Consider the following 17640-nt stretch of genomic DNA (forward strand, 5'->3'; position numbering starts at 1 on the left):
TATTATTTGATATATTGATGGTATTAAAATATGACAGCATCATCAAAGTTGTACCTACAATAGATCCAATAGATGTAGTGAGTGAGTGATATTGAGGGGAGAAATAGCGGGAGAATTTGATTGGTAGATAAACATGCGGAGTGGGGTAACTGTCGGCCCTGTCGGCGACTTCTTGGAGACACGAGCCGACGAGCGGCCGTCATTAGAACTACAAGTTCTGAATTGCATTGCTGTCGAAAATGGCGTCTGGTTCGGAGCTGCCAGAATATTCGTCCTCGGTGAAGCGTCGGAAAATCGAGGGTCAAGTTTACCGAGTTTCTGAGCCCTTAGATCTTGATTTTTCCGAATCAAAACCACCACGTCAATCGTCTAGTAGTGATTTAGAAGGTATTTCTTATTAATTATACATTATTTTAATTAATAATTACCAATATTTCAAGATGGCGTCAAAAACGGTATACGCCCATTACGTGACGCGTCTTTCCTTTAGGATCTCTCTAAAAGAGGGGAAAGCCGCCATTGTTGTTCACTTAATGCGTCGTAATTTTAACATCATTTAATAATTATTATAGAGGTTCTGTCTCCGTTTAGACCTAAAATAATGTTATCTATATTTTTTTTTTTATTTATTCATAAAATTATATTGATATAAAAATAGATTTTTATATCAATATATCTAGTTGAAAATTTTAACGCGGGAATTATAAGAGTAAGTAGTAGAGAAAGTCAATTTACGTTTGTGTTGACTCTTGTAGATGTCGCTAAATTTCGAAAGATAAAATATTCAAAAAAAGAAAAAAAATATACTTGTTATGACATTTAATAAAGCGCGAATTTCACTGTCACATGTTTTTATGTTATATCATAATTATACAGTAAATTAATTATTTTATTTTATTTTATTTTATATGAAATAAAAAATATGTTTAACATTTTATAAAATTTTTAACACGATAACTTTTTTTTTTTTATAATAATTTAGAACCACTTAGTGGAGATAGTGGATTTACTGAGTTGAGTGACGGATCAAAATCAATGTCTACCACCCCAGATTTAATGCACTTATCGTCAACACCGTCTAGAACCGATTCGACGAGTGACGATACTGGATGCCCGTATGTTTGAATATATATTTTACCCGTTAGTTTTTTAAAAATTAAATTTATTTATTAATGGACAATTAATTATAATTTTAGACTCGATACAGCAGATGAAAAAGATGAAGTATCATCAACTGTTTCGAATTTGTCAGATTTGTCTGGATTATCTGAACTCTCTGAAGACTCTGGTCATTTATGGCGAAATGCATCCTCATGGGTGCAAAAACAAATGATTACTGGAGCTAATCCACGTGAACTACTTCAGCATTTATTAATGGATCCTACACAAATTCCAGAACAAGTTGATGATATAACACTATGGAAACTTGTATTAAATATTATGTCAGATCCACCAAGAAGACATAAACTTGACCATATTAATACATTGGCAGATGTTGTAAGATTAATTAGAAATAGTAAAAAAATAATTGTATTAACTGGTGCTGGTGTGAGCGTGAGCTGTGGAATTCCAGATTTTCGAAGTAGAGATGGAATTTATTCAAGACTTGCTCAGGATTTTCCCGATTTACCAGATCCACAAGCAATGTTTGATATTAATTATTTTGGTCAAGATCCACGACCATTCTTCAAATTTGCCCGTGAAATATATCCAGGACAATTTAAACCAAGTCCATGTCATCGATTTATAAAAATGCTTGATAAAAAAAATAAATTATTAAGAAATTATTCACAAAATATTGATACATTAGAACAAGTTGCTGGAATTGAAAATGTTATTGAATGTCATGGATCTTTTGCTACAGCCTCGTGTACTAAATGCAAATATCAAGTGACTGCTGAAGATATCAGAGAAGATATTTTTGCCCAAAGAATTCCATTATGTCCAAAGTGTTATACTAATTCTTTACCATCACTTTCAAGTACCAACACAAATGATAATTATGCTAATTTTGTTTCTCAAGGAATAATGAAACCAGATATTGTATTTTTTGGTGAAGGTTTACCGGATGCTTTTCACGATGCAATTGCTAATGATAAAGATGAATGCGATCTTTTAATTGTAATTGGATCCTCTTTAAAAGTTAGACCAGTTGCATTAATTCCGTCCTCTATTCCGTCACACGTTCCACAAATACTAATAAATCGTGAATCTTTACCACATTTAAAATTTGACATTGAACTTCTTGGAGATGGCGATATTATTATAAATCAATTATGTCATTTAATTGGTGAAGAATTTGGTGAAATCTGTTGGAAAAAAGATATTTTAGAAGAAACACCTCATTTACTACCACCAAGATTTATTACCGATGATTCATGGGAACGTAGTCAAGATTCAACAATTAATCAAGAATTGTCACAAGACAGTACAGAGGTTGTTCTCAAGACATATCATCACAATGTGTCGACAGAAAGTCAAGACAGTTTGATGATTAATTCAAATACCACCCCGAAGAGACTAGAAAATACAGATATTTGCATATCACCATTTCACGCGGGTCATATGGAAGCTACTGAAGAAAGTTTTTCATTACTTGGCGAAAGTCCCAAAAGGCCATTAGGCGATTCCAGTTTAGAAAGTAGTCCTAAAAGAATAAATTTGGAAGTAAAAGCCTCACCACCATCATCTTCTGGATCAACATCAAGATCTTTAGATGATTCTCAAGATATTAGTTATACAGCATCACGATATAATCGAGTTATTTCAGTAGAATCAACTTCTGAAAATAATGGTCATATTTATAATCTTGAAGAGTGTCATGTAGTACCAAGAATAATAGATGATTCAACACAAAAAGATTCAATATCCATTTTAGATGATTTAATTCAATCTAATAATTCTAATACACCTTTAGATGTTGATTCTTCAAATGATTCTGAAGAATTATTGGATTCTGATAAATCAAATGCCAAGTCCCGACATATTTCAATTGATTCTGCAATTGATTCGGGATTAGGTGATAGTTGTAATAGCGTTGACAGTTCTGACGATAAAAGTACAATCGAACAGGGAGACTCAAAGAGACACAACTTGCAAAGACACTGTTGGCAGCCTGAAGTAAAAGAAAGTTTAGCCAGCCGACTACCAGAAAATACATATTATCAAGTTTCACCGGGAAAATACATTTTCACTGGAGCTGAGATTTATATTGAACCAGATGATTATGAACAATTATCATCATCGTCATCAAGATCTCCATCGGTAATTTATTTTTTTTATTTCTTAATTTTATAAAAATATTTATTTAAACATTTTATTATTATTATTTTACAGATGTCAACAATGATACGCCCAGCAACAGAATATAATACAACATAAAATAAGTTATAGCTTATGAAAAACTTTAGTACATTAATTATCATTTATAAAATTATCCTGAAGCTGATAATGATGATAATGACATTAAGTAACTAAAGGTTAAAAAATTGTGCAATTAAACCCTATGAAGCTCGTGAAAAGGTATTGCAGATTAAATTCAACCATTAACATAAAAGACAGAGTTTGGAAGACATTAATTATTTTAATCGTAGCTTCAATTATTTTTTTGTTGGTCTGATATTTTCTCATTATTGGTAAGTTTTTTTTGTTCATTTAAAAAACGTGTTTTTCCATAAGTTATGTAGTTATTCATTGAGTCAAATTTTATATTCTCGTTCAGCTGTCATAATGAAAATATTTCAAAATTAACAATAATATTGTTATTATAGGAAACATTTAAAACTTTTCTTTTATGTGATGTCTTCCAATGAATAATATGTATACCATTTCACTTAGTTTCTATTTCAAATTAAATTATAACATACCTGATTAAATATTCAGGATTTATAGATCAAAGGAAGAAGGAAATAATTAATAATAAATATTTTATCGTTGGATGTGAGAAGTGAGTTTATATATATAAAATAAAAAAGAAAAAAAAAAAACAAGAAAAGAAACAAAAAAAGAAAAAAAAATAGCTAATAATAATACTAATAATCGCTCACTATTCATTTATCCATATTCTTGTACATAAAAATTTTGTAATAATTCTTTAATCGACTATTTATAAGTATATTTAATAAGATATGGATAATTTTTATGAAAATTTTAGTTGAATGAATGTAAATACTGACAGAAAAAATATCTGTCGTGGCGTTTGATCGGTTGAAATTATTTAAAGTTTTTATTATTCAATTACTATTTTGAATTAATGTATTGACGCTACTTATTTGAATTAATTATTTATCATGATTTAATTATAAATTTTTAATATATTAATTACTTGAAAAGTGCTATCTATACATGAACAAATTTTAATTCTTTAAAAATCATTGTATGGGGTTATAATGTATTTAAAGTCGTTTTTTAATTTGCAATGATAAATAATTGTTTTAAAAAATCAATTTGTACATTAGAAAAAGAAATAAATAAATAATGTCAGTTTTAATTAACAATTTTATATAAAATTGAATCCAATTATTTATCTAACATAGAAAAATTAACAAAATTATAAATTCAATCAACCGATCTCGCGCCGAATTTTTCGATCTCAATTCCATTATTATTTAAAATATTTAAAAAAATTATAAATTAATATGATAGATAAAAAAAAAAAAAAAAAGGACTAAATACTTATAAATATAAATTATCTTGGTCAATATTTTATAATCAACACAAGTTATTTAAAAAAATAAAAGAAAAAGAAATAAATAAACTGCAGATATTATAATAATTTAAAGAATAAATTAATGTGTAAAAATACACAATGAGGCTTATATGTAAAACGAAAATAATTTAAAATAATCAATTGAGTTAAAATATGATTAATTGGTATCATCTATCTCAGTTTATATTGGAGCACAGGAGAATGTACAAAGCAATGCTGGATAACTTTGCATTGCGTGTTATTTTTATATGATGGGAAGGTATTAGATTTAATATGAATATGTAAAAGAAAAAAAAAAAAGAATGCATCTTTATAAATTATTTATAAATAATAAAAATTCATTTTTTTGGTTTGCTAGTTTATCTGTACGAACTAATATGGTTGTGTGAATGTTTATTAAAAATAAACAATCTAATATAATAGTTCGATTTAGATAAATTTAAAAAATACATAACATCTATTCAAAAGAGAAAATTAGTAAATAAAAAATGAAGATATAAACGATAAGAATGCGATATTATTAGAATAAATAATAATAAAAATTGAAAAATTAAATAGACTTTTGTAGAGTGCACAAAGTTAAAAAAAATTTGTTTTAATGTTCCCATAAAATCATTATTATAAATAAACAAAAAATATCCATTTATATACTCGTAATGCAATGTCAATAATTTATTAAAAAATAATAATAAATTAAATTAAATTATTAACTTGGTGCAGACGTAAAATAATTGATTGAATTAATTTTAAAGTTTTTTTTTATACTATTAGATTATCAATTATTTTCGCTTTGTACAAAAAGCACATATTTATATTTGTTATAAAGATTTATACAATAAGTACATGTTATAAAAGAAAATCATGAAATGAGTATAAAAGAAAAAAAAAGTTGGTTTTTTAAATAAATACTATCTTAAAGAAAATGAATTTTTTAATTTTGTATTCTAACAACCTTTTATTTAGATACTATCGAATTAATTGACGAACTTTATGATAAAGTGAACAACAGTTTATAAAATTTATTGTAAAATAGAAAATTTTTAATGGTCATATCAAACCAACTTTTTTTTTTTTTTTTACCAGCACTGACATTTTTAAACTATAATCTATTGTACGTAATTATTTATTATTTTTACTCCATAATAAAATATTTAAAATTTTGTTACAATAGCTCAAAAAAATAAAATAAGCCGATAAGTTTTACCCTGTAATAATATTATCGTTGATAATATATTTTTTTTTTTCGAGCTATCATAGCAAAATTAATTTTTAAATAATTTACAGTTTTTTATAATTTGTTATTTAATGTAATGAGTAATATAAAGATTTTCTTATTACAGAAGTTGTAATAATTTTGTTTCTTTCGGTATCAATGCATAACCATAAATTAATTAAATTCATTATCTAGTAAATAATAATTATAGCTGTTCATTTATTTAATAATTCCTGTGATTAATTGATAAGTATTTGTTCTTTATTGATTTTTAATTCAATTTAATTTACTTAATCTCTCAATAATAGCTTTTTATTATTTATAAATTACTCCACCGGCCTACGATATATACGGCTTTACGAGTTTTATTGTTAAATTAATTAATAATGACTTTTTTTTTTCATAAATTATAACTCAATAGTATGCCATTATATTAAGCAATCACTTGAACTTTAAAAAATAATTAAAATAGTTTTATTTTTATTTAATGCCTTATCATTAAATTATAAATTTCCAAGTTATTTTGTACTTTTTACGCTAATAATATGTAAAAAATTAAAATTTATAAATATAAATAATTATTTGTAACTTATTGCATAAACTTGTTGTAAAGTGCAATAAATATGTATATTTTCTTCAGCAATAAATAAATATAACAGCAATTTTATTCATTACTGCTTAAAAATATTTATTTTTAATACTATAAATCTAACTATTAATTATTGATATAAAATATTTTTAAATTAATGATGAAACAAAATTAAAATATTGAGTGATATAATTTAAAATACGCGCCATTTATAAAAATAAAACGTGGATATACTGAATCAAGTATATATCCATTTTATGTAAATTTATCAGATATATAAATTATATATATAGATGACGAAATAACCTATTGTCGACTTGTCTACTTGTCAAATGACTTTTAACAACAGCTATCATTGGTGTTAAATTATTATAAAATTTATTCGATTAAAAAGGACAGTATGTGAAGTAGTTAGTGAAATTCTATTGGTTGATTGTAGCCATGTAGTATGATATAAATCGTGAAAACACTTTCTCACCTGAAAGCATACTTCTCCAGGCTCTCGTGCTGTTCGTACACAGATCCGACTGAATTGCTGAATGTGTCATTGAGTGTCAACAGTTGTAATCAAAAATATTGTTATTCTTTTTTTTTTTTTCATTATATTTACTTAAACAATAATCACCTTTGTTGACAATTTCAAATAAATATGTGTGGTAAGTTTTATATATATTTTATTTTATCAATTACTTAAAATTTTATCACGTATCAATAACAGTACCACGACAAGTGACTTGGTTTTAAATTTATTTTTTATATACATATATAAATTATCTAGTTGTCAAATTTGATGACGTTTCATAGTTTTTAGTAGATAAAATTATTTTTTTAATTATACAATATTGTAATATTATTTTCAAAATTATAAAATTTTTATTTTTTAAATTTTATTTTCAATTTTTTCTACATAAACATACTTCATTTTTGTTTTATTTTAATAATAATAATAATAATTCGGGTTTTCTGATTTTAAAAATGTTGATTCTGTCTAAATATAAAACGGTTTTAATTTAATTGTTGTTATTTACAATTTTAGTAAACAGTTGTTATTATTATTATTATTATTGAATAAGAGAAAAAAATAGATAGATAAAATTTTGTTGCATCATAAAAAAAAGTAAAAAGTTTTAAAGTTAGATGTATGTTAATTTTTGACTTTTATATTACATTCTTAGCTACATGATTATAATCTGTCGAGTTTAAAAGCATTGCGAAACATACTTCTCCAGCGGGTGAAAGTTTTCTCGTCTTGCACGTAGAAGCGAGATATAATACCGATGCAAGATTTACTAAATAAAAAAGTTATCGGTTGCTGACATTTACTCGTTCCACCTTTAAATTGTTTTGTATAACAGTGAATGTATGTAATATTATTTTTTATTTTTAAACTTGCTCTTAGCTCTACTAGAAACATTTAAAACGATAATCCAAAATCGTTTCTTATTTATTTTTTTTGAAATAATAATAAAATCAAAATATTTTATTCCCTTGTAATTTTTTAAATTTATTTACCGCCTGAAAAAAAAAAAATTTCAAGCGGAAGTAGGTTTTTTTTTCATCAATCAAAAAATATACATAGGTATTACTATTGATGATAACGGTGAAAAATATATATCTTTTTAAAACTTTAAGTTGAAGCATTTTTATAAAAACACTCGATAAGACATAAATGTATGATAACTCAGTACGCTCTATTTTGATTTTACTCTGTCATTAATATAAATTTTAATATAACAAAATGGGTAAAAATTATTAAATAATAGAGATAAAACTCACTAATTACTCATATAATTAGTTGATATTATTAAAAAAAAAACAATAGGTTTCAAGTTAGGCCTAAATTGAATAAAATATATTTTAATACACCTTTGCAAGAACAAATGTTTTTTCATATATTATAAGAATGACAGTTATTAACATTATTAATTTATGTCTGCACTATAAATTATAAATTATTTTTTAAGTATCGTTTTATAATAAATCTGAAAAATATTTTTAATTTTTTTATCATTTAAATTAACTTTAATATAAAATTTTTATTTTTATGGATCAACGAAAACATAAAATTGTACTTAATTCTCAAAATTTTGTAGGAATTTTTGCTTACTTGAACTACTTGACGCCGAAATCGAGGCAAGAAATTTTAAAGCTTCTTGTTGGAGGACTGAAGAGATTAGAGTACCGAGGATATGATTCTGCTGGTAATTAACTTAATATCATTTATTACTATAGACATATATCACAGAATTAAAGAATTTAAATAATGAATAAAAGAGAAAGGATTTTTATGTCAATACCACAATATTCTCAAGGTGAAAATATTAAGGTAAAAGAAAATAAAAATGAATAAAAGGATCCAACTTGTATTTTTAAATTGAAAGAGAAATTTATATTCCCGATTAAAGAATGCATCTACGTATTCATGTCTAATTTAAGTAACATTTTTTTGCTATCTCATCTCAAACTTGTTTTTTAAACACTTAAACATACTAACTATAAATATTTCTAACTTTTAAAATAAAAAAATAAACAATTTCATTTATATTGTGTGTTTGGTAGTTTTTCTCGTTTATCCTGTTTTTAAATTAGTTTTTTATATATATATAAATATAAATATAGGTGTAGCACTGGATGAAGCCAACGGGCATGATATTGCTGTAATAAAAAAACAAGGAAAGGTTCAAGCTCTAGAAGATGAAATTTTTAAACGTAAGTTTATTATAAAAAATGTCGATTAAAGTACGATTTTATTAATCTATAAATATTTAAATTAATAGGTACAAATCTTGAGTTCAGTGGCGTTGCTGAAAGTCACGTTGGTATCGCTCATACACGTTGGGCAACACATGGTGCGCCCTCCGAAGTTAATTCTCACCCTCAAAGATCAGACGTAGATCATGGTTTTGTTGTAGTACATAATGGTAAATATATTTAATATAAATGTATTAGTTTGATTATCTAAGATTATTGTTGATAAGTTTTATTTTTAAAATGTACTTGAATTTAATTTTATTATTATCAGATTAAATAGTTTAATCTGTAAAATAATCTCTTACCGGATATTATCAAATTTCAAGGTATCGTGACTAATTATAAGGAAGTAAAGACTCTTCTTCAACAGAGAGGATATGTCTTTGAAAGTGAGACAGATACGGAAGTAATTGCTAAACTAATTCATCATCTCTGGACTCAACATCCTTCTTATTCGTTTAGAGAACTTGTTGAACAAGTTATTCAACAATTGGTATGTATTATATTTATTTAAACTATTAAACTAAATTTAATTAAATTAATATTTTTTTCTAGGAGGGTGCCTTTGCTTTGTGTTTTAAAAGTAAATTTTTTCCTGGAGAATGTGTGGCAACAAGAAGAGGATCACCTTTGTTGGTTGGAATCAAGACAAAAACTCGTTTGATTACAGATCACGTACCGATTTTATATGGAAAAGGTGAGATTTTATAATTTTAAATTTATTTAATATGAATGAGGATGTAGATAACGGCATGCAAGAAAAACTCATATCATACTAAATAACATTTTTCATAATTTAAGTCGTGGTAATTTACTATAAACAAAAAAAAAAACAACATACATTTCTTCAAAGACTTTGGATTCATTCACTTTAAAAGGGAGTAATTTATCTTACAAATTTTTATTTTTTTTGTAACTAACATACAATATAATTTTTCAGGCTGATAAAAATTTTACCAACTGTTTTTTTTTTCGTTTTGTTAGTTTTAAAAAATGTGAATTTTCATAAAAAAAAAATCTTTTTTTTTTTTTTTTTTGTTTAATAATTAAGATAAGAAATTTCATTACGTTTTCATAATTTTAAATATGCTTTATAAATATTAAGACCAACGAAACTCGCATATAAATCGAATTAAAGATAATTATAAACATATCGGTTAAATCAACTGAGATACGTAAAGTATATGATCTATAATTGATCATGAGTTGAAGTTATCAGTAATTTATTTTTAGCTCATAAACTTATAAAATTACAAAAATCTAAAATCTATAAGTATCAAGAGTTAGTATTTTTTAATGCAAGTTCACTTTTTTTAAAAGTCAAAATATTTTTCGAATTTATTTTCTGATTAATAAAAAAGTTAAACAAATAAATCATAAATATAAATTAAATTTCGACATTTAAATAAATTTGTTGATTTAGTTGGTTTAATTTATATTAAATTTACTTACATATGTTTTTAAATATCAAAAAATTATTATGAAGCGATGTCACAATGTTTCTTTTGCATGATCTTCTTCTGATTGATTCTTCGTTCTTCTACCTGAACAGATGATCTTCCACGCATGACTAAAGGTATATACCCATAAAAATAACAGATTTTCATTTCCTTTAACGCAAATGGATTTTCTATAAATAATAATAACCAGAAATAATTTTAATAATTTTAAATTTTTTCGAAAAAAATTAAAGTTATTGGTTTTAAGAAAATAACTTATAATTATTTTTAAGTGGACGTCATATCTATAAATATATGCGTATGCAAGTTAATTAACACTCAACGGTAATTAGTTTCTAATCAATTGATAAAATAGCTTATTAATCATTTAAAAAAATAAGATTTAAAAACATTTATAAACTACTTGACCATTATATACTGTAATTTAATCAAATCTAAGCCTTGATCAATTCTTTTGATTACCGTCGTAACAACTATTAAAATTTAACAGTTTGTATGTTAATTATCGTAAACTCAAAATAATTAATTTTATTTTGGAAGGCAAGGAGATTAAAATTATGTCTTCGAGTTTGTTGATACAGCGGAAAGTTTTAGGACTGGTCTATAGAATTAGTCGGTAGTCGGATTTTTTTTTTTTCAATCAACATTTTGTCTAATAAATAAATCCAATAGCTACGAGAAAAATTGAATATGATGAAAAATCTTTGCGTTATTTTTAAACATTTTGCTTTTGTGTTTAACAGATATTATATATAAATTATGCTTCTAGCAATTGTTATTTAGCTTTAGCTCATTTTATAATTTTTCCAGCCATTATTGTATAGCAGTCAGTTTATTTTTTATAATTTATCGTATTTATAAACTTTAATTGCATAAATTATTTTATTAATTTTATATATTTTTTTTTTTTTTCGTTTTTATTTTGATGACCTTTCGAAACATCGAAGAGGGTGAAGCAACAACACAAGGTATTGTTGAATATTAAAATTGTTTCACTTGCTTGATGGTGGAAATAAATTAATAAATTGTACTTGTGCTTTTTTATTATTATTATTATTATTATTACTTGTAATTATAATTTTTTACGTGGGCTATATTGTTTTCGTCTGAAATTGTTATCTACTGTGTGTCATGTGTCATCATCAGCTACCTATTTTAAATAAAAGGTGATGGGTAAGATTATTTACTCTAAAAAATAATAAACAAACTATTCATTAAAATTCATTTTATTTTATTTAAAAGTTTAAAAATTATATACTCTTTTAATAAATTAATATATTTACTAAATTATGTTAAAAAATGACTTTATTTAACGTAAATTGTAATAGTGCAGTGTAGTTTTACTTATAAATAATTTAATTTATTTAATAACATTAATAATAATTAACAAATAACAAAATATTAAATACATTATTAATAAGTAAAAGTTTACCTATTAGATCATAGACCACACGGACGTACTGCAGAGGTTCCAGTAATTGCTCGAAGCGATAGTACGGCTGAATTTCAACCATCAGTAGACAGAGAAGTGGAATATTTTTTCGCATCCGACGCGAGTGCTGTTATTGAGCATACGGATCGTGTTATCTTTCTTGAGGTTTTTTTTTATTTAAAAATATAAAAATTAAAGTGAGATGATTATATTTATAATAATAAAAATAATTACAGGATGACGATGTTGCAGCAGTTAAAGAAGGTACATTAAGCATTCACCGTTTACGTCGATGCATGGATGATCCTCATGCTCGTGAAATAACAACCCTTAAGATGGAAATTCAACAAATTATGAAGGGAAATTATGAATACTTTATGCAAAAAGAGATATTTGAACAACCAGAATCTGTTGTTAATACTATGAGAGGTCGTTTAAATTTCCAAAATAATTCAGTCACTCTCGGTGGAATTACGGTAATTATTATATACATATACGGTATTATATTATAAATAATTTATCTTACATTTGATAATCAATGATAATGATTAAAATTAGGATTATATCCCCGAAATTAAAAGATGTCGTCGTTTAATGTTAATTGGATGTGGAACAAGTTATCATTCTGCAATAGCAACTCGACAGCTTTTGGAGGAATTGACAGAATTACCAGTAATGGTTGAACTAGCCTCCGACTTTTTAGATAGAAATACTCCAGTATTTCGTGACGATGTCTGTTTCTTTATCTCACAGTCGGGTGAAACAGCAGATACATTAATGGCATTACGATACTGTAAAGGACGTGGTGCTTTAATTGTTGGAATAACTAATACAGTTGGTAGTAGTATTTCTCGTGAATCTCATTGTGGTGTTCACATTAATGCTGGACCGGAAATTGGTGTAGCCAGTACAAAAGCTTATACATCACAATTTATTTCTCTTGTTATGTTTGCACTTGTTATGAGTGAAGATAGAAATTCATTGCGTCCTCGGCGTCTAGAGGTTACTTTTTATTTTTATTTTACTAAAAAAGAAAAAAGAAATTTTTTTTATATTAATATTATTATATTTATAAATTATTTAGATTATTGAAGGATTGAAAAATTTAGATAATCAAATTCGAGAAGTATTAACACTTGATAATAAAGTTAAAGAGTTGGCCAAGTCTCTATATAAATTTAAATCATTACTTATAATGGGAAGAGGATACAATTTCGCAACATGTATGGAAGGCGCATTGGTAAAATTTTTGTTTATTTATAAAAAAATTAAAATAATTTTACAATTGATAATGTATTTATTTTTATCAATACAGAAAGTCAAAGAGTTGACGTATATGCATAGTGAAGGAATAATGGCTGGTGAATTGAAACATGGACCTTTAGCTCTTGTAGATGATTCAATGCCTATTATTATGATTGTAATGAGAGATCCAGTATATAATGTAAGTTTAATTATAAATAATAAATAATAAATATTAAATAGAAAATAATAAATATATTTAAAAATAGAAATGTATGAATGCACTGCAACAAGTGACAGCACGTGATGGTAAACCTATTGTTATTTGTCATGATGGTGATGAAGAGACTAAATCATTTGCATCACGTGTACTAGAAATACCAAAAACAGTTGATTGTCTTCAAGGTATTCTTACGGTTATTCCAATGCAATTATTATCATTCCATATCGCAGTACTTCGAGGCTGTAATGTTGACTGCCCAAGAAATCTAGCAAAGTCTGTCACAGTAGAATAACTCTAACAAATTTAAACTTGAATTTATTATCAGTGCAATTATTTATTTCTGATGGAAATAAGCATCAATTATTTCTACAGATAAAAAAATAACAAGGGAAAAAATTCAAATTAATGATGCCATAATAATAAGATCTTAGATAACATCAGTAATAAATTTCATAATCAATTAAATCAAAGACACAATTTATATAATGGAATAAGCATTTATTAGTTGAAAATATTTCAGTATCATAATAATTAATTTTTAAATATTTTCAACCGAAAGTAAAACGCACTCATAAATTTGTGCTCAATTATTGTGAGTGACATTTATATTAGTTGATTGACGATATTTTTATTAAAATTATAAAGATGACAACTTTTGTTTATTAAAAATCGTTTAGTAAAAAAAAATTTTATAAAGTTGATGCCTTTCGTTGTGTGTTAATATTTTTAAAAAATTTAATATTTTATGGTGATTCATTGTATTTTAAAAAGTAATCACCTGTAACATGTACAACATATATTTTTTTATAGTAAATCTTTGCTTTTCTTATAAATTCAAGTATCAATAATTGTCTAGTATTACGATATTTATACTTGAATTAATTTTCTGCTTCAATATTAATAATTGTTACTGTTAATTTTTTTCATTTTTTCGAAAACTATAATTCAGTTTGTCCTTTTTTTTTCAATTTACATATTATTTGTAAATAGCGTAAGAAAATATGTCATAAAAATATATAAATACATGTTCTGTAAGTATTGAGTAACCTGTGTATAAATCAAAAAAAAAATTTAATTAGAGAAGAATAAATTTTGTTTGTTTTCACACGCAAATCATATAAATAAATAAAAAAAGAAAAAATTGAATAATATTAATAAAGGAATAAAAATCTGACAACAGAAGTGTGTTGGATCGATTGGAGAATAAGCATTAGATTAAGTAGTAAAGGCAGGATATTGGTCAGGCGGTCACGTACATGCGCATTAGATACACAAAAAATATATATATATATATATATATATACATATGAAGGGGTGTCATGAGCTTGCGACTGCGCATTTTATTCGTTAGCAACGGCAAATGCAGTGTAACGCGTAGAAAAGAGACCTGTCGTGTATTTATACAAGAAGAAGAGAGAAAAATATTTAAAAAAACTAGGGGCAGAGATAAGTAGAGATCGACCGTACAAAGCTCGAACAGACTTTGACTCGCGAGAACCTACAGAAAAAAAAAAGAACGAAAACAGATATCGTTTAATTTATTTTTCTCAAAGTATAATAAAATAAAAGTGCGTGTGCTTTATTTAAATAATGACAATTTATTAAGTATTAAAAACAAATGGTTGTTTATTAATCGCTGATGGGTACGAAATCGGACGGCATCAGTAGTAGAAGCGAAGAAGCAACAGCAAAACCAGCAGCAACTCAACCGTTTTGGGTTTAGTATCTAAATTTAAACATCTAACATTAACGACAACGATACGAAGACGACGACGACGACGACAGAGACAAGGAAAAACGCTAGTGGTGTGTGTTATTAGTAGAACTAGAGTATCAAAGAAACAACTAAAATAATAATAGTAATAATAATAATAATAATATATAATATAAAGTAAGATTGCAGTACTGTAAAAGTAGCAGAGCAGGGACAGGGACAGGGACAGGGACAGGGACAGGGACAGAGACAGGGACAGAGACAGGGACAGGGATCCCCTCGGGTTATTCAGCGAAGGTTGGCTGCGCGCGTTTCAGCCGGCAACGCAACAATAATTACTACGCGAGTCAGTCAACAGTCTGCCGGCGGTGAGCAGACACCAGAGTCACCAGAGTCACCAGAGTGCACTAGAGTGCTCGGATAACCAGTATACCAGTCTTAAATATTTATTAGTCTTTAGTTGGTGTGACACTAAAATAATCACTGGCACAGTCGTGATTAAACCCACCAATAAATAGGGTAAACAGTGCTTGCAATCTACACTATTTTTAAACAATTAATCACCGTGTTTATATATTTGTAAGTTTGTAAATTGATAAATTGGTAAGAATAGAGTATTTGACTCTCTAGCTATCAGCACGCACGGATTATCGATCGGATTTGACCGGGCTAAATTACTGTTTCCTTTAGCATAGTGACGGTACTGATAATTCTGATAATACTGGTAATAACTATTGTTTCTTCAGTGTAATAAATTAAAAAACGGTGTAATTATTATTCGATATGGCTGCCCCAGTGGCTAGCACGCGGTTTAGTGATAACTATGATCTCAAGGAGGAACTTGGCAAGTAAGTATATGTCTATATATATATGCTCCGATTTATGTTTATTAGATTACAAGTTACAACCGCGTGTACTGCACAGTGTACATCATCCTACATATATACATACATACCCATATATGATGATCCCCACTCTCTCTTTTTACTAAACCACTGTCTTTCGTCTTTCGTCTTTCGTCTTTCGTTATTGCTCGAGTACTTTTAATTTTTCCCGCGATTGCCATAACTAGTTTTCTTCTCATCAGCATCTGCAGTTTGTATCCGCTCGGATTTTTTATAAATAAATTCAAAATCACACGAGTTATTTAATTTAAAAATAAATATTTATTTATAAAGCGTAAAATAATAAAAGTGCATGCCCATTATAAATTATTTATTATATTGTTGTAATGTATTAGAAAAGCTAAATTTAAAATACAAATGGCTATTATGTATTATTGATGATCAAAAGATGTCCAGACTGACATTCATTATATTTAATATGTTTAATAAATTGGATTAGATCCCATTCACTTAAAATTTATGAAGCAACCGTGATGTTTATAATGTTGTTTGAACACGCATTTTGTATGTTACCAACCGTGTTTATTTTTTATTTATCTTTTCTCTATTTTTACCATTATTTATTTATAGCCATGTTTTCTTACAATAATAATAATGAATACTCATTTTATCGAGTCATTGTTGTTTTATTATCATTTTTTTTATTTTTTCGTATAATATTTATCACAATAATAATAGCTTTGTAGTATATACTGTGAATTCGGAAAATAGAGAAATACTTAATTATTTAATCGCAGTGATATCGTCACTTTCCTCTCACTCTTGGAACCTGTCGGCTGTCGACTGTCGCCTGTCGCCTGTCGCAGAATCGATACGCCGGGTCCCGATAAGCAGCTCGCGCGACGACCGACGGCAGGTGGTTATAGTGTGTCACTGGAATAGAATAAAAAAAAAATATTAAAATAAAATATCTTTCAAACAATAGGAATTTATGGAAATATAAATTTACATTTTATCTTTGTTAGTTAGTGTATTTGTGTAAATTATTGGGTACATACCAATGAATAAGCAGAAAACTTAATATTCCAGCGAGCTTTCCAGTCAGATTAATTTAAAACTATGACCACACCTCCTTCCTAAAATACAAAAAATGTCGCATACTCCGACTCCAATGTAATTCCATACGATTTCATTTTCTTTTAAAATTAATTTAGTTTTCAAAATTTTCATAGTTCAGGTTTTCCATCTCGATTGAAAATAAATATTATTCAGTCAAGAAAATGATTTTTAAGCCAAGGTATTTTTTTTTTCCTATCTAGATATTGTTGTTTTTATATGCATAGAACAAATTTGAGAAACAAACAATCTAGGATGTACCAATAAACAATATTCGAAGTTTTATTGGTATTTTTTTTCCATTGAAACTGATCGTAAACAATGATTAACTTGTTCATCGTATTAGG

At 26.4% G+C, this 17640-nt stretch overlaps 3 protein-coding genes across 30 annotated transcripts in view; all 3 read left to right on the forward strand.

Moving 5' to 3' along the window:
* Window positions 1-188: 188 nt before the first annotated feature.
* On the forward strand, window positions 189-5631 carry LOC130675274 (NAD-dependent protein deacetylase sirtuin-1). 2 transcript variants are annotated; one of them, XR_008991263.1, is made up of 5 exons: window positions 189-387; window positions 983-1115; window positions 1197-3264; window positions 3337-3635; window positions 3771-5631. XR_008991263.1 is itself a non-coding variant. In XM_057480824.1 (4 exons), exons 1-4 carry the CDS (start codon window positions 240-242, stop codon window positions 3379-3381), a joined length of 2394 nt encoding a protein of 797 aa, XP_057336807.1. In that variant the 5' UTR covers window positions 189-239; the 3' UTR covers window positions 3382-5631. The 2 variants fall into 2 exon arrangements, 1 of the variants encoding a protein (XP_057336807.1); XM_057480824.1 differs by having other exon boundaries at window positions 3337-5631.
* A 1180-nt stretch (window positions 5632-6811) lies between these two features.
* Window positions 6812-14182, forward strand: LOC130676467 (glutamine--fructose-6-phosphate aminotransferase [isomerizing] 2). 3 transcript variants are annotated; one of them, XM_057482694.1, is made up of 14 exons: window positions 6812-7166; window positions 8604-8711; window positions 9130-9219; window positions 9288-9431; window positions 9588-9754; window positions 9817-9958; window positions 10814-10837; window positions 11669-11689; window positions 12161-12318; window positions 12390-12629; window positions 12712-13155; window positions 13238-13393; window positions 13469-13597; window positions 13665-14182. In XM_057482694.1, exons 1-14 carry the CDS (start codon window positions 7160-7162, stop codon window positions 13908-13910), a joined length of 2076 nt encoding a protein of 691 aa, XP_057338677.1. In that variant the 5' UTR covers window positions 6812-7159; the 3' UTR covers window positions 13911-14182. The 3 variants fall into 3 exon arrangements, with proteins under 3 accessions (XP_057338677.1, XP_057338678.1, XP_057338679.1); XM_057482695.1 differs by lacking the exon at window positions 10814-10837; XM_057482696.1 differs by lacking the exons at window positions 10814-10837; window positions 11669-11689 and having other exon boundaries at window positions 6813-7166.
* An 824-nt stretch (window positions 14183-15006) lies between these two features.
* Window positions 15007-17640, forward strand: part of LOC130676468 (calcium/calmodulin-dependent protein kinase type II alpha chain) — a 52883-nt gene continuing 50249 nt past the window's right edge. For 6 of the 25 annotated variants that reach the window (XM_057482708.1, XM_057482715.1, XM_057482713.1 and 3 more), the window contains exon 1: window positions 15060-16180. In XM_057482708.1, the coding sequence (XP_057338691.1) occupies window positions 16116-16180 (65 nt within the window). In that variant the 5' untranslated portion in view covers window positions 15060-16115. Of the gene's footprint in view, window positions 16181-17640 lie in introns of all 25 variants that reach the window. The other 19 variants (XM_057482721.1, XM_057482711.1, XM_057482717.1 and 16 more) reach the window with 15 other exon arrangements.

This window comes from Microplitis mediator, chromosome 10, assembly GCF_029852145.1.
Source record: "Microplitis mediator isolate UGA2020A chromosome 10, iyMicMedi2.1, whole genome shotgun sequence".
Lineage (NCBI taxonomy): Eukaryota > Metazoa > Arthropoda > Insecta > Hymenoptera > Braconidae > Microplitis > Microplitis mediator.

What these genes read in the sequence shown, in the direction of transcription:
- LOC130675274 (XM_057480824.1), top strand. Translation starts at nt 240, where the DNA reads ATGGCGTCTGGTTCGGAGCTGCCAGAATATTCGTCCTCGGTGAAGCGT. An exon ending in GTCTAGTAGTGATTTAGAAG is followed by an intron (nt 388 to 982) that starts GTATTTCTTATT and finishes ATAATAATTTAG; the next exon opens with AACCACTTAGTGGAGATAGT. An exon ending in AGTGACGATACTGGATGCCC is followed by an intron (nt 1,116 to 1,196) that starts GTATGTTTGAAT and finishes TTATAATTTTAG; the next exon opens with ACTCGATACAGCAGATGAAA.
- LOC130676467 (XM_057482694.1), top strand. An exon ending in AACAAGTTATTCAACAATTG is followed by an intron (nt 9,755 to 9,816) that starts GTATGTATTATA and finishes ATTTTTTTCTAG; the next exon opens with GAGGGTGCCTTTGCTTTGTG. An exon ending in TGCGTCCTCGGCGTCTAGAG is followed by an intron (nt 13,156 to 13,237) that starts GTTACTTTTTAT and finishes TAAATTATTTAG; the next exon opens with ATTATTGAAGGATTGAAAAA.